This window comes from Anopheles moucheti, chromosome 2 (genome assembly GCF_943734755.1).
Source record: "Anopheles moucheti chromosome 2, idAnoMoucSN_F20_07, whole genome shotgun sequence".
Classification (NCBI taxonomy): Eukaryota; Metazoa; Arthropoda; class Insecta; order Diptera; family Culicidae; genus Anopheles; species Anopheles moucheti.
Genome location: NC_069140.1, coordinates 14,106,582 through 14,133,829, shown reverse-complemented (window position 1 = coordinate 14,133,829; position 27,248 = coordinate 14,106,582). Strand labels below are relative to the sequence as shown.

The 27,248-nt window shown below is 43.6% G+C and overlaps 2 protein-coding genes across 2 annotated transcripts; both read left to right on the top strand.

Moving 5' to 3' along the window:
- Positions 1–371: 371 nt before the first annotated feature.
- Positions 372–5,701, top strand: LOC128299137 (uncharacterized transmembrane protein DDB_G0289901-like). Its single transcript, XM_053035006.1, has 3 exons — positions 372–442; positions 3,564–3,712; positions 4,314–5,701. Exons 1-3 carry the CDS (start codon positions 372–374, stop codon positions 5,699–5,701), a joined length of 1,608 nt encoding a protein of 535 aa, XP_052890966.1.
- Positions 5,702–8,676: 2,975 nt separating this feature from the next.
- Positions 8,677–26,281, top strand: LOC128298734 (potassium/sodium hyperpolarization-activated cyclic nucleotide-gated channel 2). Its single transcript, XM_053034507.1, has 14 exons — positions 8,677–8,746; positions 8,827–9,065; positions 9,139–9,302; positions 9,373–9,509; positions 10,411–10,548; positions 20,591–20,740; positions 20,821–20,897; positions 21,815–21,956; positions 22,067–22,236; positions 22,402–22,496; positions 22,581–22,669; positions 22,740–22,927; positions 22,997–23,131; positions 23,226–26,281. Exons 1-14 carry the CDS (start codon positions 8,723–8,725, stop codon positions 23,341–23,343), a joined length of 1,866 nt encoding a protein of 621 aa, XP_052890467.1. The 5' UTR covers positions 8,677–8,722; the 3' UTR covers positions 23,344–26,281.
- Positions 26,282–27,248: the final 967 nt, after the last annotated feature.

The window sequence follows — 27,248 nt, the reverse complement described above, 5'->3', positions numbered from 1 at the left end:
CACGGTAATGTGACGTTAAAGATTTTAATGACAGTTCACTCGTACGTTTTACGTCTCTTTGGTGGACAGATGAACCTAATGAGTTTATAGTTTTATGGCATATCCACCGTTATTGGCCACCGTTGGTGACCTTGCGTGGCCTTTCCCGGTTTTCCTCCCACTGTGAGCGGATATCCTTGATTGCGGTGGGCACGCGGTGGACGATGCGCTTGCTCACCGTGCATTTCGCCCTTCTACAGCACAACGAACGCCTTACGGACGACGAGTGATTTATGTTGCCTAATATATTGTTTGCTGTTTGTTTCACTTCTTTCTTGCAGAGTACACTTGCAGCCAAACCGCGGATTCGGACGCTCTGGATGTGTTGAAAGATGCCTTTAGAAAATTGTAAGCGCAAGGTACACGGTACTGGCGATTACTGCAGCAATCACATTTTAAGCAGGTAATTCTACCAATTGGTTCTGAGTTAATTTCGGCTCTGTTTCGTTCGATACACGCCCGAGCGAATGCGAATTCCCATTCAGCTGTCGGGGATAGCCTTGTAATTGTTATGGGATCCTTTGGTCCAATGGCGCCACAACCTTTTCGGTGGGGTGGGTATGAATATTCAGGTATCATTATTTCATTATCACAACGACAGTGGTCGTTTGCTGTCTAGTGCACAGCTGCTCGCATTCACTTCGAAGGCCATCGAATGGGATACTCCTTTGTTTCGTTTTTTTTTGTTTTGCTATCGAGATCGGAAAATTACCCAGTAAACGGGAATGGTGTGTTGGTCGGATGGCAGACGTCCGCATTCATTACTGATGCTACCGTTAGCGAATATTCAAATTACTCGCTGCAAACCTCAAACCCCGGAGGTCAGTGATCGATGCTAATGTGCGTTAGTCAGATACCGCAGGTACGGTGAGGACTCTCGGACGTATCTTTATCGAGTGGTTTTCATTGTAGTTCGTGTTGTTTTGTTATCTTCAGTCTGTTGAAGAAAAAGTTTAAGAAACACAAAAAGCTTTGCCTTCCGTGCAATGTACAACTTCCTAAATGTGTTATGTTCCTGCTCTTCTCCTTTTAGCCTTGACAACACGTTGGGGTCGATCATACCTTAAGTTCGAAAGCATGTTATATCGAGCAGAAGCATTTGTTTTATTCTGCTCGAAAGCCTTTCTGGTAGTAGTTTATTGTAGAATTTTCATGAAAATATCACTCAAAAAACAAGAGCTAGTTAATTAAAAATAAATTACTTGTGAAACAAACGTTTCAACAAACTTGTTAGAAATATGCTTTGTCACGTCATTGATCGAGCAGTTTATTCGAATTTTTTTTTTGAATCGGAAATATATAAGCTTTTATTAAAAAACTTTTCGTGACAGTTATGTTTCCAATTATGTACCCAATTAGTTATATATTTTATATTTTAATAATATATAATATTTTGGCCTTATTTTTTTACTACATTTTTTATACTAGATATATACAAATTACTATTAAAAGCCATTTTTATTAAATACCAGTTTTTCTCTCCTTCTAACCTACAGGATTACACGCATTCTATCCCCGTCATCCGTTCATCTAGTGTAGATGTGTGAAAATGCCTTTTAAAAACTTTCAACGACGGGTTAGTGGTCCTGGTGCTTACTGCAACAATTACATACAGAGCAGGTGAGTAACAATGGAAGTGAACGTTACACGACGTGGGACAAATACTGAGCTCTATTAGGCGCCGTACACACTTCGGTACCCGAGGTGGGAATAGATTTAGCATGGACATGAACCTTCGATGAAACCGAATGAACTTTTCGAGCAGACGCGATCGTGCGCGTGGCGAGCAATGATTGGTTCCATCGGTTCATCCACTAGAAACTAGTATTTGTAATCGTAAACAAGCGCGCACCAGTTCAGTCAAGTTCATGCGCCCGTGAAAGCGTGGACGCTTTTAGCGGTTAGCACCGAACGGGGGAGAAAATGAAAAAGTAATCCAATCAACCACGGCCGTGCTGAAGTAGCCTTGTAGCGCCGGTGCACCTTAAGAACGTGTAACCGGCCGGACCGAGGCGCTCTGCAAGTAACCGGAGCGCGTGCAATTACTTAAATATGGCCAACAATTGGTAGCGGCCAGCAGCCAGTAGCCGCAGCAGCAGCAGATTGAAATAGATCTAGACAGTCGCTGACCAACGTGGGGGGAATGAACGAATGTGGTCGAACTGCTGGACAACTGCTCACTCGCGCTCCGGTACCGTACCGATCGGGACGGCGTAAAAATGCGCAACGGTACTCTCACAAGTACTACGCGCGGAAAAAAGATTATTTATTTATTTTTGGAAATGTGTAAATTCGTGTACGCGCCGCAAAACAATACGGCGGATCGTGGGGATCGTTTCAGCCGGCCATGATCGATACGCCATAAAAATGCAATAAACCAAGCTGCTGTTCTTGAGACAGAAGCACGTCTTGAGTAACCTTGACGGTTTATGATCTCTTTTTGCTATGATTAGTTCTTGTACAATCGATAAAAATCGTTTGGAGATTTTCCGATTAGCGGAAAAGGCATTTCGAATATCTTATTGCAATCGTAAAATAGGCAAACGAAAAAAAAACGGGAATAATATTAATTAATCGACTCTAAATCGGAATCGCCCTATAATGCATGATCGACGATGGATGCGCCTGGTACTTGGTACACGACGAGGTTATTTTGGCCATTCGTAATTACAAAAATAATTTTACTGCTCGAACGCAAGGTATTGACTTAAACATAAATTGACTTAGGAATAATTTCTTCGTTATAATAACTTAAAGTTTTATATAATTTGAAACATGTGTGTCTATATAGCGCACCGATCCATAGTGATTGAACCATCAAATCATCTCACAGAGCGTTTTCAATCGATGAAATGCGTTGAGCGATCGATTGCTTCTCTCCGCGATCGATCGTTGCTTGGTTTACGTCGGCCGAAGCAAACCCCTAGCGGGGGCAAAACAGATCACCCCTCCCAACCGCACAAAAACCCCGTGGGGTGTGAGAGCAGTCAATGTTTGACCGTGGTTTGCAACCATCCGTCACTCACAACTAGTTTCCGTTTGACCGTTTACCGTAAATTAGATATACAAAGATGTAAACTGCCATTCAGTGATTTCCTTGTGCCAAAGAGCGGTGGGGAGGGGGGGGGGGAGGGGGAGGGGGGCATCTGTGCCGCTGGAAGATGATTGGCCTCGAATAGAAGCGACCTCTTGGTGAACGTGCAAGAGCGGGTTGGGTTCCGGGGCTGTTACGAACCGTAAGAGAGTGAGCGAAAGCCTGGCGGCCCTGCGGCGTTATCTCTAGCTGGAGAAAGTGGAATGAACCGGCGGCAGTGGGACGTGGGTGGAGCGCAACGCGCAATATAAACATCTTATTTTCGTTCCATTTTCAATCCATTTAATACATATTAGAATGCCACGCATATGTGTGTGCGGGAGCGCAGACGTTTCGGGGGGTTGAAAAACCCACCGTAGCTGGATGAAGATGGGTGTGCGTGTGTGCGCGATTATTTCTTATACGTGTACGAATGTATCTTACTCGCTAGGCAAGACAACACGGAGTTTCTGCAACTCAGCCAAACCCAACTGCATCAGTCATCGGTGAACATCGGGTTCAGTAACATTGTTTACAATAGTGCGAATAGTGAACCACTCAACAGTTCCCGAAGCGGCTCGACATCGTTAGCAGTGATTGGTAAGTATGATTGCTTCATTGTACATTTGTTGCCATGATCATCGTTGCCTCGTTGGTTAGGGGTTTCGACCGCCACGGGGAGTTTGATGTGCAGAAATGAGTGTTTTTGGGAGTTTAGATGTTTTTTTTGGGTTTATTTTAATTAAATCGGCACACAAAAGCAGGATATTCGGTTAAGAGCGTTGTGGAGCATTAGCTTCAATCATGGTTATCAGAAGGCAGCAATAAAATTCTCGTCCCAAAACTCAGTCAGTTATTCGGATTGTCTAGTGCGTAAGTATGGCCACAAACCACGACCATAAATTGAGTGAATTTTATTTTTTATTTTTTTTTAAGTTGAATTATAATTTTTTTTATATTTTTATTTTATTTTTATTTTTTTTGCCACAATTTCCCAGTACAGATGAAGATCACCAAGTGTATGGAAGTGTATGGAGTGTAACGTTTGGTGACTTAGACATATGCGATGTGTTGATGTAGTGAGTGAAAAAAGGTTGTTGGCATCTCCAGCCCCTGAAATGACTCTTCCCCACTTAAAGCTCATCTCAGCTGCATAATTACAACTCTTTCTTACCTTCAATTTCACATTCAAAATTTCCAGACAAATCAACCACCCCGAAGGCGGAATCGAGCGACCAGAAGTCGGGTCCGAAGTACAACGATCTCAACAAAACATCGCTCTCGGTGGAGGAAAGCAATCTCAACTTTAACTTCGTCAAGAGCAATGGCAAATCGGTGTCGGCAAACAACTGCAGCGGTTCGTACAAGGGTTTAGCGAGCGGCGGTGGCACCAACAACGGTGCCGGAACGAGCGCGCAACCGCCCGGCCAGGGTGGCAACTACCCGTGCAAGAAATGTGCGGTCAGCAACAATCTTAGCAACCCGCCAACGCTGCACCTGGGAGGGACCCCTGGCGGTGGTGGTGGTGACGGTCAGCACTACCATCACGTGTGTCACGATCCGTCGCACGATAACGCGACCAACAGCCTTAAAAATTCGCCAGCACACGGCGGTTCGGGCTCGTCGGGCCGGGCTGCAAACATCATCGCGTCATCCGCTCCGGCCAAATCGGGCGCGTCCGGGAGTAGTGGCAGCGGGGGCGGCGGCGGCGGCAAGGGCAGCACCCTCATCAGCTCCTGCCAGGGTTCGTTCCATTCGCTGCAGGGCGGTGGTTCGATCAGCGTGGACGGTAACGGGTCGACGCTACCGCCGTACGGCCACCACAGCGTGTCGTCGAGCGGTGCCCAGACTGCGTCCGGTGGGTCGATGCAACATGCCTGCAGCAACCTGCTGTCCCATCATCAGGTTCAGCCGCGCCTGAGCTACTCCACCAGCCACACCGACTCGCCGAACGGTAGCGGCACGGTGCTGTACAACCGGTCGCGCATCAACAGCCACAGCAACAGTGCGACGCCCGGTGAGCTCGAGCGGGGCGGCAGCGTAGCGGGCGGCAGCAGCAACGGCGGTGGCACCAAGCATCAACAGCAGCAGCAGCAGCACGCCACCAACTACAACGTGTTTAGTGTGAACTACGAACGGAAAAGTGCCAGTATCGGGGGTGTCGCCAGTGGTAGCGGTGTGGGGTACAGTGGAAACGGTGGTGGTGTTGCCAGTGGTAGCAGTAACGGGAACGGTAGCAAAACGATAAACAATAGTAGCAACAAAAGCAATAACAGCAACGGTGCCATCAACGCGTCCAACAGCGGGAACAGCTACAGCTATCACGCGAGTGATATTAGCCAGCTGCGCAACATCATCGAGCTGAACAAGCAAGTGAACGATCTGAACTCGAAGAATGTCGAGTACAACCGGCAGCTGAGCGCACCGGCCGAGAACAATATCAACAAGAGCAGCAGCAACTGCTACAGCAACAGTGTCTACAACCTGTTTTCCAATCACATTTTGCCTCAGTATCACAGCAATTCGCCCAACACTAACAGCTTAAACCGTGCGAAGAAGAAGCGCAGCTACAAGCTCAATGGCAGGTAAAGACAAAACAAAAAACATTAAACTACTCTCTCCTCCTCCACCTCTCACTTTCACGCCTCTTTCGAGGGTGTGAATTTGAACTCGTCCAAGTGTCCTCAAAGGGGCGCAAACGGACTCGCAAGATTTGGACATCAAAAAATATTGAAAAGATGATTTCATAATTCACACGCAAGCACCAGGAACGATACGGCCGAGAATAGGTGATGCCCTCATCCTGCCCATGTCAGGAACCGACACCGGTGCACCTTTCACCGATCAAACACAAACCGAGATGTAACACCCCAATGAATTATGGTGATCTGTTTTTAGGTTCGTTGGACACAGATTTCGTTGATTCTGCCCTCGCCCGATGGTGGTGGTGGATCGCACGGGTTGCGAATGTTTACAATATCGATCGTGTACCAATTTGGAAGCCGCCATAAACTAGCCGTACTATTATTATCAGAGTGTTCTCACTCCCCTGCACGACTGGGCGCACACACACACTTGCAATGTGGTTGAAGATTTTATTTAAAACAAAAAAGAAAAGATTGAACCGGACCAGAACTCTCCTCCCGTGAGTGGGGTGTGGGTAATTTAATCAATCGGAATGTGGTGGAGTAATCCATAACACAAAAACAACTCATGCTGATGATCCTTACCGGTTTCATCCTCCTGCGCGAACCCTTCGGGAAGCTATTTTTGTACAAGGATGGCCATTTTGCATTACTCTCTACTCGTAAGAAGGGGTAGTACTTTTCCCCACCATCGATCGTAGCTTATCCGGGTCGGCGTTGAATGATATTTCCGGCCCGTTCCGACACTTTTCAGCGTTCAGCTTGTACTCCAGCTGTAACTCCAGGTGCGAAACAAAAACTGTTTGATCGGATACGGTATACAACTCATTCGGTCCGCCCGTTTGTAACTGATGTACGCGCTGTTTATTTCTTAACCGCCGAACCGTACAAGGAGGCGCAAGATCGATCGTTAGTGGCTTGGATCAAAGCTTTACCCGTAATCGCTGCAATCAATTGATATCGCTTGAAACGCAGTGCGACTATGAATGTGCGCCATAAGTTTTGTACCACCATTATGAAAGTCTCTCTCTCACACACACAGCTATATTTAGACTTGAAAGGATACTTTGAACTTGCTTCTTCTGCTGGTGGTTAGCTGATGGAGCAATGCCTTGAATTCGCCCGTCATCCTTTTAACTAAATTAATGAACGTTTCTGCCACACCATTCGACATAATGTTGGCACAAAACAGCAAAGCTTAAAACATCATACCCTGACAGGAACAAATATCGCTTGCAAAACCGCACGTGCACCCGAGCGCAGGCTCGTTTTGAAGTGTCATTCCCGTTTGCATGCAACGTCACCCGGGTTTTGGGTAGCGTGATTCGTACAATTTCCCCTTTTCCCATCCCCATCGCACAAACAAACACATACACATTTCAGCTCTATTTGCACAGGAAGTGGAACACCTGGTGCCCATTTTTGCTGCCATTGTGTGAACATTTTCCTTTTCTGGCAGCTTTGGGGGGCTGCCAATTCACTTTTCGGCTCGCACACAAATGTTTACCCAGCTGAGGGCTGAGGACGCTGGAAGTGCTGGTTGTCTCCCAGGGGCAGGTGCCTCGGGGAAGCCTGTTGGTATATTGCGTGAGTGAGCGCGATATGTCGTGTCAGACTGACTGGTTTGCGTGCGTGTGTGAGCCCCTCAACAAGTAGCGCTAAATACCGCCGGGCTCGGTGTGCAGAGGCTGTTCAGGGTTTCACAGGTTGATTAGTGTGTTAGGCAGCTGCATGAAGCAGCGTTTGGGCAGCGTTTTTCCGAAGCATTATCGGTGTAAGGTTGCACACGCTGCACGCATTCCTAGTGAGATGGCCTTGCTTTCGCCAACCATTAATTGACCTTGATAGTTGTCCTTTGAAAGGGTCCCACCCAGTGTTCCCAGTGTCTGCGGACCGCACCCGGCACGCGGTCTTGTTAATTGATGATCTAACCAGGCAAGATGATTCCCCTGTTCGGTCGATTCGCGCGGGCCACGAACGATCTGCGTGGCGACACTAATGACTTAAGTGATTCTTCTGTGCGGATTCCAGCCGACCGTGTCTGACCTGACCTGGTGTTAATAGTCGAAATTGGTCGTCGCGAATGGCCGTTACGGTCGATACGGCGATAAATCTAAGGCTATTTAGTGCGGGGACAAAAAAAGCTGGATGTTAAGAAATAGTGCAGCGAGGGTACGCGCTAATTGCGGCGGCATCGCTCCCCTAGCCAGTGAGCCAGCGCTCCTAAAGTGAGTGAGTTATAGATCCGATGCGGCCAGCCCGGCGGTGTAACGGCGATCTTATCGGTGACGTGCCAACCAATTGGCCGGTAGCCACACTGGTAGGAAAACTGTCGCACGGCACGGTACTGATTGCTGCACCGCGACAATAGCGCTTCAATGGTGGAATTGCCCACAGCCGAGTTAGTTGTGCGTCTGCCAGCACTGCCATGTGCCCATTCGTCCGTACTGTTATTTCCATCAAGTTCAATTAGTGACCGCAGGAGCTTCGCATATATTGTGTCCATTTTGTGTGCTCCCCGTGCTGCGAACGAGCCACGTCCGAACTCTCCGGCCCTCGTCACAAAACGCCACGATCGTCGAGGCGTTGTGTTGTGACAGTTGACAGTTGTTGTGATCGATTCGCATGTCAATTAGTGCGCCTAATTCCGTCCCAATCGTTCCATTAAATCGTATTCTATATTCCTTCTCTGTTCCTGGCTGTTTGGCCTTCTGTCGTCGAACACACGATGGAATGGTGCGTGTTGTCGGTGCGACGTAATCCAACGGCCATGATCACGCCGCCCCCATCGATGCCATCCGCCGGCACCAGCAGATTGTTCAGTGCGGCCAGCTCCGACTCCATAAGGTTCCATTCGAATCTCTCGAACCAGAACGATACCGATCTGCGGGTGTCGATCGACAACACCTGCACGGACTCACTGGTGACTGCACTGGATGATGAGGCGCTGCTAATCACCGACTACATGAACGACATGGCTAAATCGAAGGTACGTACGAACATTTGCGAAGGAACATTTGCAGCAACACGTCTCCAAATTGAACTTCTCCTTCCCGTGTTCTTCCACAGGTACATTTTGATGACGTGTCCCTCTATGGTACACCGAAGGAGGAACCGCTTCCCAATATTCCTCCTTCCATAGAGAAACCGTCATCGAATTTCTTAAAGAATCAGCTGCAAGCATGGTTCCAACCGACCGACAATCGGCTTGCCATGAAGCTGTTTGGCAGCAAAAAGGCGCTAGTGAAGGAACGAATTCGCCAGAAAACGGCTGGCCACTGGGTCATACATCCGTGCAGTTCATTTAGGTAGGTGGCAATGAGTTTCCTCGCCTCTAGGTGGCTATCTTACACACACCATCTCACCATGTGTCTTCCACAGATTTTACTGGGATTTGTGCATGTTGCTTTTGCTAGTAGCAAACTTGATCATCTTACCCGTAGCGATATCATTTTTCAACGACGACCTGAGCACCAGATGGATCGCATTCAATTGCTTGAGTGATACAATCTTCCTTGTCGATATAGTGGTCAATTTTAGAACAGGTAACGGACCTTGAGCAACTCTTGCAGTTATTAATATTAATCTCCCACATCGAAAAATCGAATCTTCCAGGTATTATGCAGCAGGATAATGCGGAGCAGGTGATACTCGACCCGAAGCTTATTGCAAAGCACTATCTGAAGACGTGGTTTTTCCTGGATTTAATATCGTCCATACCGCTCGATTACATTTTTTTAATATTCAATCAGGTAAGTGGCAAGCGATCTAGATCTTGATCCGGCATTGGTTTAGCGTAGTCCTTAGCGTGCCCTTAGTGCTAAGTGTGGGTGAAATAGTGCTAATAACGAGTTATAAACCGGACAGTGTGTCTGTAGTTTTATGTCTTTGTTTAATCTTAGAACTTTTACCCGTTTTTTTTGTTCTTTAAAGGATACTTTTTTGTTTTGGTTTTAGACTAAATTTCCTGTTCCGTTTTCGGTACTGATGCCGCGCTTTTAGTACATCCCCTAGAACAAAAAAACAAATACCCCAAATGTCGAAGCGTTTCCATGCATGCCCTTCCTACTGCCGCGCGTTTATTGTCCAAATTAACATTTTTCCTGTTTTGTTTTTTTGTTTCTTTATTCCAGATGCAAAAGTACAGTCAGGTAAGGAAGGCATGTGGATTACAAATTCCGTTTCCGTCGCCAGCTCTAAGTTGCGCTTGGCCCGTTCGCGCACACTCTGTTAAAGCGGACGTGCTGTTGTTGTGTGTGTTTTATTTTTTTTAGTACAACCGACCATCCCCCTCCATCCAGCAGCGGCTTCTTCTTCTTGTTATTCTTGTTCTTACCCTTATTCTCCCCCTACCCCTAGCGTGTTGTCTCACCTCTAGGCGTGTGATGTAGTTGCTCCAATAATTTGTGGTTCGCGGTTGAGTTCCGCTGGATGAATGTTTTGTGTTTTGGGTTAATTTGTACACAATATTTAGCCACGTATTTAGCTCGAGATGTTCTGCAGTTCCCCAGTGAGCAGATGCAGTTTCACTTTCTTTGGTTTTGGTTTTCATTAATTTCCCTCGAAACTCCCCTTCTATCGCCACCAATGCCTACAAGTCGCTCATACACCAAACCCCATCACCTGGGGGGTCATTTTTGCCCTTCTTCGCAGGATTTCTCCGATTCGTTTCAACTGCTACACGCTGGCCGAGCCTTGCGCATACTTAGACTGGCCAAGCTGCTGTCGCTGGTGAGGCTTCTGCGGCTTTCCCGGCTCGTGCGCTACGTCTCCCAGTGGGAGGAAGTCTATGTAAGTACCAACCGGGTTTGCGGGTTCACTCGCCCACTCTCAGCGTTACTCCTTTTTACATACGTTACTTAACTTACGTTATATCAGCCTTTGTTGCGTACCTACTCGTGCTAAAACGATATTGACACATACACACTCTCAGCTCAAACAGTATCGCCGCCATGTTTTTTCCACCATTGTTCTCTTATGCCGTTCGCGTATTTCGCCCACCACTCCCCCCAACAAACAAAAAAAATACTTCTTCTTGTGCGTTTTCAGTTTTCCGTCTTCCGTTCCTGTTGGTTGGGGGGCATTATCTCTTGTGTGGTTTTGTTTTTGGTTTTTCATGTTGTTGTTTTTCTTTTTGGGGGGATTGATTTTCCGTTACCGTGTTCCGTTGGTATTGTTACTTCTTCCGTTTCCGTCACTCAATGTTTCGGCTCCAATCGTGTTAATTTGTTTCGTTTGTAAACTGCTTTGGCTTCAAGCGACATCAATGTTTTCATCAACGCAATTACGTGCAATTCACAGTTGTGCGATGTACCTTTCATGTAATTGTTTCACACACACATTATCGTTATCTGCCATGCGCCGTTATATGCAGCTTCAAACTGAATGTTAACAACACCGGTACGATGTTTGTGTTCGGGCCCGCAGTGCCGCAGAACAGCTACACAAGCTAAACACTGGCCGTTTTATGTTGCTTCCAACTGCATCAAGCTAATGGTTCAAACAATTCACACGTTTTCGGTTTTTTTTTATACACAAACATGATCTTCTATTAGTTTTTTTTTCCCAAATATTTTATTCCAATTTCGAAAAAAGTCAAATTTACATAATTTGATTCATTAGTTCATTAAATCACAAACTTGTTAAATAGAGCTTCGATAAGTGGAACATCGCTTTATCCGTGCTGCTTGGAAATGACAGTTGTAAACACAATTAAATTTGTTAATTTAATAACCATTCTCGGAATGATGTATTAAGTTCAAGTTTAAATTAAATTATTTACATTAAAATTATTGTATTTAAAAATAATTGTATTTTATATAATATTTTATTTCTTTTTATTTATTGCTTTAATCTTAACGACTGTTAGTTGTATTTTCAAAACCTGCAAATTTTTTGTTGCGGTAATTACATCGAAATACAGCGTAATGGAGGCGCCCAGTCTTTGTTAACGACTACACGGACTATATTCCTCCCGGAGTGATTTCACTGCCACACTGAGGCAAGGAATTGGTTTCCTTTTGAGTTCTTTTTATTTTAACGTTCCGATGGGCACGGATAAGCGCTGTTGCACTAAACCATTTTGAAAATGATTTAATTCATTCCGTACGCTTCCTTGTTTAAACATTAATTTATTATCACTCAGCTGGAAAAAAACACTTTCTATACTTTACACACCGCACAAGCTAATGCGCTTACACAATAAATAACTCATACATACACTAGCACACACACACACACACACACATAAAAGTTGCAAAATTTTTAACAGAACCCAAACCTCGATGCGGTGCAAAATTGTCTTCAGCTTAGGATAGAATTATCCGCAACAAACAAATTCAATTGTTTTATATGTTCCAAAAAGGGGATGGATTGTGCGATCACTTCGAATCATTTAGCTCAGAAGTGATACGCGATGGGAGGATCGTTAAAAAAAAAGAATCTGCGCAATCTGACCTACGAAAAGCAGGGTGGGTTTTGGTGTCCGCACCTAAGTCGGCGCGCTATTGGAGTGAATCGGCTAGATTGTTTCCATGCGCTGTGAGCTCGTATGGGCCAGAGGAGGTGACCAGGTTCCAGAGAACTTTTACCGATTTTTCCGTTCTGTTCCAAACCTCCCCTTCCTCCCTCCCCCCCCCCCCCCCCTCTCCACCCAAGGGGAAAAAATACAGTAATTGGTCGTTAGCATTATTCTGCCGCAATGGTATGCCGCTCTACTGGCTGTGGTTAGTTTGTTTCCCTGTATTGTTTTTTTTCGTCGTCGTCTGGTTTTTTTTGTTTGGTTGTTTTGCGTTCTGTTTCGTGAACCTTTAGACTATACCATTGTGTCTGTATGTGTCGTGTTTGTGTGGTTGTTAGTTATGCAGTTTAGCACTCTCCGGCACGGCACTCGGGTTTGATGAGAAGATCGACATGTGGCCACCGTAATTGACGTAGCTGTGTATGAGATGTTGTTGCTTTTACTCCCGCGTTAACACAACAGCATAAGGTATTTGGTCGTTTTCTTCAGTCCAAACCCCAAAATTATCGCTGGCGATGTAATTGTAATCGCATGCCACAGTTTTGATTCGCTACATCAAATCACCAGTGCTCGTCCAGTGGTTAAAAGTCGAACAATTAGCGATTAATTATGTTACTGTGTAATTTGTATGTCTCTGTGTGTGTGTGTGTTGTTAGCTGTGTTGTTACAAATTAAGCAAGCAAAGTGCAAAATGGGATAAAACAGCTAAATCTAAATCGAACGTAAAATATTAAACGACATCCATTAAGGCCAACATATTAATAATGTTTCCCATGCACCCAAAAGTAACGATTTCGTGCGAAGTTTTAAACACAGCATTACAAGTTCTCGTTTCCGTCATCAATCATTTATGTTGTAAGGCGCGTAGTTTGTTTTTTTTTTTGGTTTTTTTAAATAAAACGATGGATAAAAAAAAGCATTTCACCAAACTGTACCTTCACCCTTTCACTTCCGGGTTTTTGGGTTTTGCTTTGTGTTGTGAGAGGAACTATCTTTAATAATGATGGTGCTGTAAGCGAAGATGCGCTTCATAGTGTTGTTTTAGCTCACAGTTGTTTATGCACACACACACCCATATACCCATCTACTACACAACCCACACACTCGTAAATTCGGTATGCACATTTGCAGATTGGGGGATTTTGTTTCTCACTCTCTCTCTCTCTGCCAATTACTTTCCTTTTATCGATAAATTTCCCTATTAGTGTTTTTTGAATAGTCGCGCGTATAAATAAATTAATTGGAAAATGTCAAAGTTTGGCGAAATTGTATGTGAAAAGTGATGCAGAATTACTGCCGAAGGCAAGGTCGAAATTGATTGTTACGAAATTGGGTATTTGGGAGAGGCGAATTGGATTGGCTAGCCTTCATGTTCATAAAGCGAATACTATACCGTGATGCGAAGGATAAGTAAGTAAAGCTACCAAAAGGACAAAATAATCCATTACTACAAAACAAAAACCCTCGCTACAACATCGTACATTGTGACCACGTTACTCTTATGCTTCATAGGAACGCCTTCTAGTGTTTTTTTTGTTTTCATTCTGTGTCTGTCTGTGTATTGCGTTGACCATCCGTTCCTAAGCTCGTACGTTCGTTTTGTGTGGTTGTATTGTTTTTTGGCAAAATGGAAATACATTTCAATAACGAAACCTCCATCATACCATCCATCCAGTGCACAAGATGACGGGTCTCTGTGCGTGTGCGTGAATGTGCTTTTTTTTAAAACAAACAACGACAATCACCACTCAACAATACGTATATTAGTCCATTGTTTCATCCCTTCCATGCCGCCATCGTTTTGCGGCACATTTCATTTGGTTTTACGTTCAAACATACATTTTTAGAAGTAACGAACAAATCATCTCCATGTGCATCCTTCCCCTCTCCAATTCACCATTTTGCTCATTAAAACGATCTACTTGGTATTGGTTCGGTTTGTCCGTTATGGTTTTATTTTGGTGTCAATTGTTTGATAACTATTTTTTTTTCTTTAGTCCGTTATCGATCATCATCTCCCTGAATATCGCATTCGCATAAGTCCCACCCGATAGTCGCTGAATTGAAGTGTACGCTACTAACCCACATCACACGAGAACCCGCCCACACCCATACCATAATGATCACCTTCACATCCCCCCCCCCCGCCCCTCACCCCACAATGTTCCCATCATCCCATTGTACTACGTACATTAATCAAATAAAACCGTCATTTTTTAATCGATTATTTTATATACAACTTTAGATACTTCAAAACCTACAAAAAAAGCATTCTAATCGAAGAGGGAGATCCTTTCAAAAAGAACAGACTAAAGGTTTTTCTAAGAGCAGCCTTATTTTGAAGGTAATTAAGAGAAAGAGAAAGCGCTTTTACTTCATTATTTTTACCGTTTGTTATTTACATTAAACCAACCAAAAAAAAAAAAAATTATATATATATACGCATATTACTTAGCAAACCATTTCGGTAAATAAACGTTTATCAGCAGAATCTGTTCAATTCGCTTATTACGCTTTTATATACCGCTTAGTGATCCAGTTTTGTTTTACATTTTACCGTTTCTTCCGGCTAGTTCAGCAAACTTACATTTACCGCAATATTTTGTCAAATAATAATAAACAAAAAAAAACTGTGTTAATATAAAACAGCAAAAAAATATATACAATTGTGCATCTTGCATCGCATTGCGGCTTGTTTATATATATATAGCTAATTTAGAGCAAATGAATAGAGCAAAAAAAAAACCCCAAAGAAAAGAAAACATGAATTGTCTGCAAGCACCTTAGCACTGGCCACTTGTTTTGTGAATAATTGTTACCAATTCCACAAGCGCTCCGGCTGTGGAACGTCTCAATCTGAAAGAGTTCGTCACTGTCCTTATGTGCGGTCGTGTTGTTTATGTGTAAATGTTTTAACGAAAATTGGTCTAATTTAGTTTTGACTTTCGTTCCCGGACAAAAAAAAGTTTCAAGTGCTGTTGCACCATGCAATACCTTTTCCAGTATCCAGTTATTGGAGTCAAAAGTTTTTTCTATGATGATTATGCCGTGCTTATGCGCGATCGGTATGCGTTTCGCACACCGTCTCTCTTCCGCTCGCTCTCTCTCTTTCGATCGTAACGTTCCTACATAACATCGTGGTTACGTGTTCGATGCCAGATGTAGATGTGTTAAATTTGAAACTCTATATTTACAGCATGTTTTCTTACTATATTAGCAGTAGTGTAACGGAATGTTCTTTTTTTTAGTTTTATGAAACGTTACTTAAATGTTTTTCTTCAGCTGTTATCTTACTTTCTTCAACTGTTCCGATAAACACTACACCGTGTAGGCGAATCGCCTAAGTAATGTCAATCGTAGTGCTCCATCGTGTCGATCGTATACTACTGGACACGACATGCTCTCCAGTTAGAGTGATGGGTTAGATAAAAACAGAAACCAAAGCTTCTCGTCATTGCACTACAACTCGTGCATCCATCGCTGTAAGCATTAGGATTTCATGGAAGATTATTATAGTTTTTATTTCAATCTCCGCAGAATTTAGTAAAGCGTTAGTTAGTAAACAGTTCTAGCTATGATGTATACAGAATCTATTGAAAATGTAACTTACTAGAAATCGTCAGAAATCGCTTATCTAGAGGATGTCATGATCTGTCGCTTAATGAAGTTCCGTGATTTTACGCAAGAGGGCGCTACCAAACCAAATATTAAATCACAGTGCTAAATTCTCTCTAGTAATTTGTAATACATTTCTGTTGATATTCTCATGTATTTCGAATTTTTGTCTCCAGTCCTCCTTGTTCTGACCTAACGATCTAATAGATCCTGTCTATCAATAAAATGACTTATTAGACTTATTTCTATCATGACGCGATTAATTGACCCTAGTTTTACTAAAACCTGGGATTTGATCCTCGAGCATCGATCCAATACCATGGACCGATCGCCAAAGCACGATGTCATGATAACGTTTGCTTCAGATGAGTTTCATCTAGGATTTAGCATTATAATGCTGTTAATAGACTATTGAAGTAACGCTTACTAGACGTTGTACATAACCTGTCAATCATGTAGGAGCGTTTAAAACAAAGCTATCAATTAATATTTACCCATATTGACTACCATTCTTTTTTTATCTTTTAAATCAGAATAGTGTTAAGAAGATACTAAAAAATAGAGCTTAAATTATAACAATGTAATTAATTACACTCAATAACAAGTGTAGTATGTTCCAACTCAAGTGGTAAAGTTGGTGCCATTGCTAGTTTAGTTTCAAGTTGAAGTTGAAAAATGTTGAGATCGACCTGGAGTTCTTCCAGTATGCTAAATCTTCTGCAAACTGGAATGAATGCTGTTTAAAGCTTTCATAACTTATACATTGACAGCTTTGCAAAAGTGTAAGTTAAGAATGCTTTTTGCAGACACGACTTCAGCTGGCAGAAGCTCTAGAGCGTGGAAAGAGTTCACTATAACCTCAAGGGAAGAAATCAAGATTTTTCTCTAGTTTTGCAACTTGAACACGAAACCCCAGCAGCAGTTGTAATTTCATCCCTTAAACTTAGAAGTTTGCAGAAATGTGCTTATTTAACTTGCAAACCGGGTGATTAAGCGTGTACATTGTGTGTTAACAAATGGAAGACTTTCCCATTTTCACCACAACGCATATTGTCCTTAGAGTGGAGTTATTTAAACAAAACGCCATCCATCTAAACGCGATCGTACCTTGCCTTAGCGCCAAACTTCGCTGAAAAGAAACTGTAAACAAGCACCCTGCGTCCGAGTAGCGCCATTTCCCCTGTGGCGAAAGTCGTTTGAACTAATTAATCGGAAAAATCGAAACAATAGCCCATCACCACAACGCCTATCCTCCATCTTTCGCGCACCCCCATCGTTTCGCGGCCCCTATTTAAATGTTAATAGCGTCCCTTGCTGCTAATAGTCTCCCTATCCTCAGCATCACCCTGCCCCAAAGAAGACGCGCTCATCTTCATCGACAGCAGTAACGGCTAGTGGAAAAAAAGCACCAAACTTTCCATCGCTGTTTTTCTCCCGATATCGTTTCTCTCGTGCGCGCTTCTTACCTTCGTAAAACAATGGCAAAACAATAGCAACAAACCAGCACAAAGCACCTAAAACTCTCGTGTACCCCGGCGCGATATGTCCTTCTGCTCAACCTTCCATCCACTGCCCGTGGTCCACCCACTCACCATCACCCCACCACATCCATGATTCAACACATTTAAGTGGCTTCATTAATCATCATCCATCGCGTAATCAACTTACGGGCGATATATTGTAATAATCGATACTACTACTACTACTACTACTACTACTACTACTACTACTCAGCTTCTGCTTCAGCTACTTTCGCAACAACAAAAAAATCCCATAATATGTACCCCGTATTTCCGGTGTTTCACATCCATTTCCAAGACTCGTATCGCCCTTTACTTCCTTCTCCTAGAAATAAACTCTTTCTATATATATATATACATTATGCTACCTTTCGTATCTTGCATATTCTTACGCCCAAGCGTCTGTTGCCAAGCTATACTTTATGCGCTCCGCATAAAGGAAATGCTCACCAACAGACAGTAAATGTGTAAACGCCTCGCAGCAGCATCAGCAGCCACAGCAGCAAGCAGCAAGAATACAAAAAAAGGCTAACTCTTTCTCTTTACATACTTTCACGTAAGAAAGTTCATCTTCCAGAATCGAAACAATCGAACCGAAGGCGATAGGACTAAACTGCCAATGCCAATGTACCATTTCCGTAGGTGTATATGTGCGTGTTTGTATCTCTATGTTTTGTGCGTGCTGTTGTACAGTCCATCCAACACCATCCATAATCCGCTGCTGGTTGTGTTCACATCCGTTCGGTGTTCATTGGAAGGAAAAGAAAACATTATATTACCATCCCCGTTTGTCGAAGCGTTTTTTTGTGTTTGGTTTTCCTCTTCACTGGATATTATTTGATGCTATCAAGGTTCCGCTTCTACGGTTCTAAACACAAAGGATTAAGATTGAGCTAAAGGTTGTTAATCTCCGGTTGTTAATAACTCTCCTTTTGCCAGGAGTCGCCAGGGAAGGTTCGCGATGGGTGTTCCGTTAGATTCGAGCCGACGCTTTTGATGTTATTCTTCGTGCGCGGTTACGCCCGACAGTCTCATCTGCAGTGACACTATGTTTACTAGTTGCCTGACTGTTGCGCCAAAAAAATGGCTGCGTACGGTGGGGCTTCATAAGCAGAAGAACGCAGAGACGACATGTTGGGCTTTCGATGGTGTACAAAATGTATGATATGCCTGTATCAGTTGTGTCATTATGAAACCATAAGTTAAAAAAGCTTCCTGAAAAAGTGGCTGTACACAGAACCAGAGGAAGCACCAAACTATTAAAAACCAACCATAGAGGGCGCTGTTTGAATTGAGGAGTAAAGGAGAGTGGATTCTGCAGTAGTACAGAATAGTAGAGGGTTGCACTTAATAAATCTTTTGAGAAAATTAATTCAATATGATTGATCAATGAGGAGTCATGCAAATTATGAGACGACTTCGAATCCTGAAATATTACTAAATACTCAGAGATGGATGAATCTCCACAGATTCAAGAACTTCGGAAGATTAATGATGCTCTATGGAATCTTTATTTCACTCAGTGTTCCTATTATGCAAAATTGTGTTTCTTTGGAGATTTACGAACCCTCAAAGCATCGAAGATCCTCAAAAATTGAGAGCTTCTCGAAGATTCCAAAAGATCTCGAAGATCCTCCAAAATCCTCCGAATAGTAATTGGGCGTCATTCATTCCGATTCATCCCTCATTAGTTTGTTTTGATCCACTACTCCATTGCTCCTTCCTAACACCGTATGGTATCAGATCAGACATCAGCGAAGATCATCTGTTGGCCAAACACCAAAACAGTGGTTTCATACAGACACACCTGGTACAGGGTGTACAGTGTAAAACTTCTTCCGCTTCGGTTACTTTGTTATTGCTTTATTCTCTTAACTGTGTACATAATTACGACTTAGTGCATCATTTACCGCAAACAAAAAAAATCCAGCGCGATCCTTTGTAACCTGGAAAAGCTTTCCCAAATATTGTTGGCGCTCGAACTGAATGGTAGATGTGTGTGCGTGTGTCCCTCTCTCTCTCTCTCGCTCTCTCGCAGTAACGGGGACATTCCTTCTCGAGTGTTACCGAGGCTGCTAGGATGTATGGAATTGTTACCAACCGTGTGGTGTGTGTGTGTGATTTAGTTGATTCCGTTCAATTACTGTGCATGTGGTCCTTTTCGTTTGTTTGTTTGTTTGTTTGTTTGTTTGGTTTATATGTTTTATACTCCTTTACAAATACTTACTAGCGCGTTTGTGCAAATGATTGGCTGTGCGTTACGCCGTGCGATGAAGAAGCCGTGCGTTTGCTTCTCTAGTAGCATCCCGTACGAACGATATCCAGCTGATGCGATTGACCGGCGTTGTTGACATCGAACATTCTACTCCACACGCAACGCGCTGCGTGAAGCTGTGTACGTTTGTGTATGCGTGCCAAGAAACAGAACCAAAGGCAAGGAGCCATTTTGGAAGTGGCTCCACAGCAGCAGCAGCGACATCATCATCGGCGATGGTCCCAACAACTATCCTGCTCGCATAAATTCTTTTTATTTAATGTGCAAATGAAGCATCCTTTTTGTTACATTGTTTACATTTCCGTTCCAGTTGCCTATTTACTGAGTGTTTTGTGTTTGTTGCAACACATTTGCGAAAGTCTTTTAGCTAAATGTTCGGTTTTATGCTTTTCTTGAGTTCCTTTTCTTTGCTCGCCGATGAGCGTTACTTAAATTACTACCTTTAGCGTTACGCGCGTTACTTGTGTTAACTAAGCAAGCCTTGCGCTTGTTTCGATGTTACGTGTTTATTTTATTTTCGATTCAATTTAACCATTGTTCCATCAAACTGTTACACCTATTGGCCAGCTTCAATTCGGAAGAGACCATTTGGATCTTCTCTTCAGAACGAAGCAATGTTTCCCCTTTCGGTTGAAGCGTAACGCTCATCGACTAGACGCACCGTACAAATCCAGCATACGCAACAACGTCACTGTTCAACTGCATCAACTAGCTTTGTCCATCAAATTTAGACGCGCTCCCCGCGCGTGTTCTAAGTCTTCCGTGTACCAGTGTGCCCGTTTTTCTTATCCGTCTCACCAAACACCGAACTTGACCGTTGCCCTTTTCTTCTTCTTCTTTCCCCACTCCCCTTCTCCCCTGTCCCCGTGCCGGTTCGTTCCATCGCACCACGCTTCATTGCAGTTTCTCAACATGGCGTCAGTGTTCATGCGAATTTTTAACCTAATTTGTATGATGTTACTGATCGGTCACTGGAGCGGTTGCTTACAGTTTCTCGTGCCGATGCTGCAAGGTTTTCCATCCAACTCTTGGGTGGCAATCAATGAACTACAGGTAAGATGGGCCCGAGTTTAAAGTGTTACCATGATGGACATCTTTCATGTGTGTGTATTTTTCTTTTCCATTTCCTGTAGGAAGCTTACTGGTTAGAGCAATACTCATGGGCACTGTTCAAAGCGATGTCGCACATGCTTTGCATAGGATATGGAAGGTAATAGCTCGTAACATGATGAATGCCTTCAACCAATGATGTCAAACTCAGAAGAGTCTGTGAGGAGGTAGTCATTAATCTCTTCTTATAGTTAGAATGTAAATTAAAGTCAGTGTAAACGAACTTTTCGTCGATCGTTTTGGTACACGTTAGACAACGGCATAAACACAATTTTACAGACTACAACTTCAAAATGGTGTTTAATATTACAGAGCAGCAATAAATTAGAACTCAGTGATGTAATTTATCAGTAAACGTATTCCATCAGGCGCAGATATAAAAGGGAATTGTCGGTTTGAGGATTAGTCGTACTCTTAGTCATCGTGAAAATAGAGAAGAGAATAGGCGATTTTTGTCAGCTTAAATCAGAGTTATTATTTAGCGTACTGAAACTGGAAAAAATATGTTGTATAAGTCGCAACTACGACCTTCGTTTCAGCTAGTATAACTAGTTATTAGTCAGGAGTCTTGCACTCAACATCAATGCTGTTATCGGTGTTAACGACTATCTATCTTACCCAACGCTCGGTCAACGATAAATTCTGGAGAGTCACACGCGATACATAAGATAGAAGAGGATCTCATAGAGTGACCTCCAGTTTATTCGAGCAAAGTATCTATGAGAGTTTGTCTAGATACCTCTAGAAACATCCGAAACAGTCAGCATATTCAAGTGTAGAGAGTACTTTAGCAGGTTCACCCTGATATCGCCCTGATATTGTCCGAATTTTATTACGTAGGTACTTTTGTGATGGTGACTTTTCGAAAATCACCGATCGGTTAATTCACATGCGAATTGATCATACACTAACACGACTCTAACAATAATCGGTTTGTGTTTGACATCTCTGTTTTAAGTCATGAAATGGAAGAAATCTACCATTTACTAACTGTACCACCATCTCTCTGTGCTGCAGATTTCCCCCTCAATCACTGACAGATATGTGGCTTACGATGCTTTCGATGATATCTGGTGCCACCTGCTACGCCTTATTCCTTGGACATGCTACCAATCTTATCCAGAGTCTGGACTCTAGTAGACGTCAATATCGCGAAAAGGTACGTACAGGACGGGGACCGTAAACCGTCAACATTACTTACTTACTTACTAACAACCTTGAAACCGTCCTGTGCCTGTGTGCTTTAATGGACGCTGACATGCCGCGTAGGTAAAACAAGTGGAAGAGTACATGGCGTACCGGAAGTTACCGCGCGATATGCGAACAAGAATCACTGAATATTTCGAGCATCGGTACCAAGGTAAATTTTTCGACGAAGAATGCATTCTCGGCGAGCTGAGCGAAAAACTGCGGGAAGATGTGATAAACTACAACTGTAGGTAAGTGAGCCCTGGCCGCCGGTCGAAATTACCGCGCAGAATATAGGGAGATCTGCTGCAAAACTCTAATACGCATCCTTGTTTTCTTTTCCCAATTTTTGTTTTGTGCTCGTGTGTATGTGTACTGCCATGATATGGTCAAAACTACCCCCTGCCGGTCTCCAGGTCCTTAGTTGCTTCAGTGCCTTTTTTCGCGAACGCTGATTCTAATTTTGTATCAGATGTAGTGACTAAACTTAGATACGAAGTTTTTCAACCTGGTAAGCAAACCAACATGGCTGCCTGTCGAATGTGTAGTGTCCTATTTTCCCACAACTACAGCGTATGCATTAACTCTTTTGCAGGTGATATTATAATTAAGGAGGGAACTATAGGATCAAAAATGTATTTTATTCAAGAAGGCATTGTAGATATCGTCATGGCTAATGGAGAGGTAGGTTGAGTGTTTGTGATATTCTGCTTCTGGTTTTGTCGCTAAAATTGTGCATTCCCACTGCCCCCAGGTCGCTACATCACTGTCGGATGGATCATACTTCGGAGAAATCTGTCTGCTAACGAACGCCAGAAGAGTCGCCAGCGTTCGTGCCGAAACCTACTGCAATTTATTTTCACTCAGCGTTGATCACTTCAATGCGGTACTGGACCAATACCCACTGATGCGCAAAACGATGGAAACGGTGGCCGCCGAACGGTAAGTGTCCTTGATGCTAGTGTCCCTATTCTGTATGATCTTAACCACACCTATCGTTCGTTTTGGCAGGTTAAACAAGATTGGCAAAAATCCCAACATAATGGCACAGAAGGAGGAATCGGAATCGGGCAATACGGAAACCAATCAAATTAGTGCTGTAGTGAATGCTTTAGCTGCTGAAGCTGATAATGTAGATAATTTAAGGTAGGCCTTCCGGCAGGTTGTAAATGCTTACTTTGTGCACGGCAGACTAATCGCAACCATTATTCGTTCTTCTTCTCAGTGACGGTAACGGTAGCATGAAGAAGGGCACATCGCAATCCAGCTTGAACGAGCTCAACCAAAGCTTGAAGATGAGCTTACCCCGGCCGAAGAGCGGCGAGTTTAGGGCCCTTTTTGAGGGCTGCAGTCCGTAAAGCTGGCCGTTTGCAGCGGGATGTCACACCCCGGTTTCGCGTCGACCGCGTACAGACCGCTGGGAGACCGGGGTTTGCACTGCGTCTACGTAAATCTACGCCACGGCGTAACCCCTCATGATCGCAATGATGATGGCGGTGATCATCACGTGAATCATGACGGACGATCGCGAACGATCGACGAAGGCAAACACAACACACACACCCAAAAACAAAACACACAATGATCAAATCAAGCAATGAAATAATGGCATCTACTCTTTTAGCGCATAAGTTAGTGGACAAGCAAACGGACGTAACAGACCTAGACACGCGCGTCGGTGTAGTGCACCGACGTCTATCACACACATACTACAATGACGGTAAGGACGCGTTGCGTTACGTTTATGGTGCAATACTTCGTAGTGGTTTTGTTGTCGATCTTAGTTTTTCTTCTTCGCGGGTTAGGGTAACGGCTTGTAGAATGAAATCCTGACAAAGTATATACATACATATATATATATACATATACATATAGGCGTATAAGACTATACACAACAAAACACGCGCATAAATAAATTATACTTGCGAGGGGTGGAACACACACAAACAAACAAAAAAAAAACAGTAGATAAGCGTAGCGCCAACACACACTCTTCTTTAGTTCTCTTCGGCGAATATATAGTGGTAGTAGTGGCCCCGCGCCCCGCAGGACAGCATTTAGCGGACGATGCGGAAAGAGCAAAAGCACCAGCCAGTGTTATTGTTGTTGTTGAAGTAGCGAAAAACAGGGAAAACAAACAGATGGTAGCAAACCACAAAATGGAGCTACAATTACAAATGCACCATACAACACACAACAACAGCGCAGCAACGAGAATGGGAAACGAGCGCGAAAAACAATAGACAAAACTTTCGTTTCCTGCACTCATCGGTAGTATACTCAGGACCGCACACTATGCACAACATAACCTTCTGCGAGCAAAGCTCTTGTTGCTCAGCGAGATGGTACGGACAAGGGGAGGACGCTTGCGCCGCCTTGATGTTGGGCAAGCTTGTTTTTTTGGTTAGGTTTTCTGTTTGTGCGCGCTTGTTTGCGAAGCAGAAGACGTGCGGGCGGAACCGGTAAAATTGCACAAAGAATGTACTAAAGCACAGCGCAATGGCGCACACCGTAAGGATAAAACAGGCAAACAAAATGGGAAGAACGGGAACGTTAGAACAATACCAGAGGGGAAGAGAACGAGAGAAAAACAAAACCATTATTTACCTTGCGTGTTGAGGGAGTGGAGCGGGATGGGTTGAGGGTAAAGGAGAGAAGGGAAGATGTGGTGCTTGGCGGAAGTGTTGAAGGGGTAGGAACAATTAACATGGGGAATTAGAAGGGGCCTTAGGCGCAGGAAAGAGAAAATCGTAATTAAGTAGAGATTTACAAACACTAAACAAATACAACAATTAAACAAAATTACACAAACACAGTGACACAATAATATATATATTATATATACACGTGGGTAGGAATGTAAATTGCGGTGCCAATAGCACGGAAACCAGCAGGAACCTGCTGTCAGTATGTGGCAATTTGCACCGACGGGGCTAGGGTGGGAGTAAACCGACTAGAAACAGGGCAGGGAATGGGTAAGACACGACCGGGCGGGGAAGTAGGGTACACGGGTAGGCATCACAGCATGGGGCGAAGCGTTGTAAAGTGGAGCAGCGAAACAACTTGTAGGTGAAAAACGAATTATAAAGCAAATCAAAACAACTTGTTCACAAACGAAACAGTAAGACACAACAAAAAAAAAACGCTAAAATAAGCTAAAGATAGAAGCGAGAAGCATGAGAGAAAAAAAAACCATTCACAAACAAAAGAGCAATGCGCGCTGTAACACGCATATTGCACGCAGGCAGCGCCAATATTGGATCAAATCAAAATGTGTAATGTGTTTTCAATGCACAAAAAGCATTAAGGGTAAGGGGTGGCGAACAGCCCTGCCCGCTCAACGACGAGGGAGCAAAACCTTTCAGAACGGTAACAGAACTCTACAACAGTCGCATTGGTAAGCAAACTGGGTAACGGTTTAGTAGTGTTACAGTAATAGTAGGCCATGCAAAGGAACGATGCAGATAAAGGGTAGGGGAAAACAATAAGCAAAAGCGTGCAAAAGAAAATGGCCGGATCGGCGAAGGTTTAGCGGGGTTTAGTTGTTGCGTTCTTCATTTATGTGTCTCGTCTAATTCGAATTTTTCCTATTTAAGTCCGGTAGTGTGTAATTGCAGTGACAACAAGAAACAAAAAAAGATGAAAAATAAGCAGAAACAACATTTCTTTCTTAGTAGACAAATCCGCAAACAGCAGCAGCAGCAGCAGAAGGTGCAGTTATGTTTGCCGTGATACAGCAGCTCTTTAGCAGAAACAACACAAACTAAAACTAAACAATTAAAAATCAGCTACACACACACACACACACGCTGATAGGTGGTGGGTTGGGAGGGGAGTGTAGTTGAGAAGAGGCGAAGAAAGGGGCGGAACGTTTCCTCCCCTATCTTTTTCCTAACCCACGGTGGCGTGGAAGGGGAATGGGAAGGGTGTGGGTTACACCTGCCATTCCTCCCTTTCTCCACCCCATTTACACCCATCCCATCGTGTCATAAGCAACAAAATCTATTTAGTGCAATTTTGGGGGGTAGGCGGTAGGCAAAGAGAAGCGGGTGCTGGACACTGGGGTGGAAGGAAATGCTTAAGCAAACCGTGACAACACAAACTCTCTCACGCTCCCCCGTTCAAAAATCAAAACAAAAAGGAAACCCTCCCCAAAACAAAGCAAACAAAACAAACAACTCACAAAAAAGAGCGTTGTAGATATAGTTGATCGTCGTTTCATGATAGTTTATTCAGCATTACTGATAGATTAGCTGGCTTACACTACTAAACAGTGATTGTGAATAAAAACCTAGAATGAACAAAAGCATTACCGTGGGTTTTTTATTGGTTCTATGCGGATGACGATCTCATGATGACAGGAATGAGAGATGAAGGATACGTTCCATTTCATCTAACTCAGGGGTCGGCACACTTTCCTCAAAACGGGCCAGTCATTAAAAATAAGCCTTAAAAATTAATATTAATATTAATAAAATTATAGTAAAATCATGCATAATTTGGAAAAATGTAGTACAAAACAATAACAGATGAAAATGTTTAATAAATTCATTACAAATTTATTTCAATATTATTCATTCCATTTACTAATACTACATTTGTAAATAAACAAAAACTACAGAGTACCGTTTCCCTCTACCCACTGAACATTGCCGGTATTGGTATTTCGAACTTTTTATAGCTACTTCTCGCTGCAACACCGCCCGGCTGGAAACCGTGAAAACATCTGTTAATTTTTTCTTGCCGACCCCTGATCTAACTCACTCGCGCTAGCGATCGGTCTCACGGGAGTTTGATAGCATGCGATCGCGAGAGCCAATGTATGAGAAGAACACGCGAGAGCGGAACAGCTGTGCGCTCGCTGGGGGGGAATGAATGTTACCTCCTGGTTTGGATGCTCTCTTAGTAGCGCAAAATTGAAAACGGATCGCTTGCATGGAATTTCATTTTTGGCAGCGGAAAGTTTGTGAGCGCGAGGCGAAGGATACGTTCCATTTCATCTATCTTACTCGCGCTAGCGATCGTTTTCACGAGGGTTTGATGGTATGCGATCGCGAGAGCCAATGTATGAGAAGCTTTGCTATCACGCTCAATGATGACACACGAGAGCGGAACAGCTGTGCGCACACTGGGGGGGAATGAATGTTACCTCCTGGTTTGGATGCTCTCTTAGTAGCGCAAAATTGAAAACGGATCGCTTGCATGGAATTTTATTTTTGTCAGCGGAAAGTTTGTGAGCGCGAAATGAATGAAGCATGCGTTC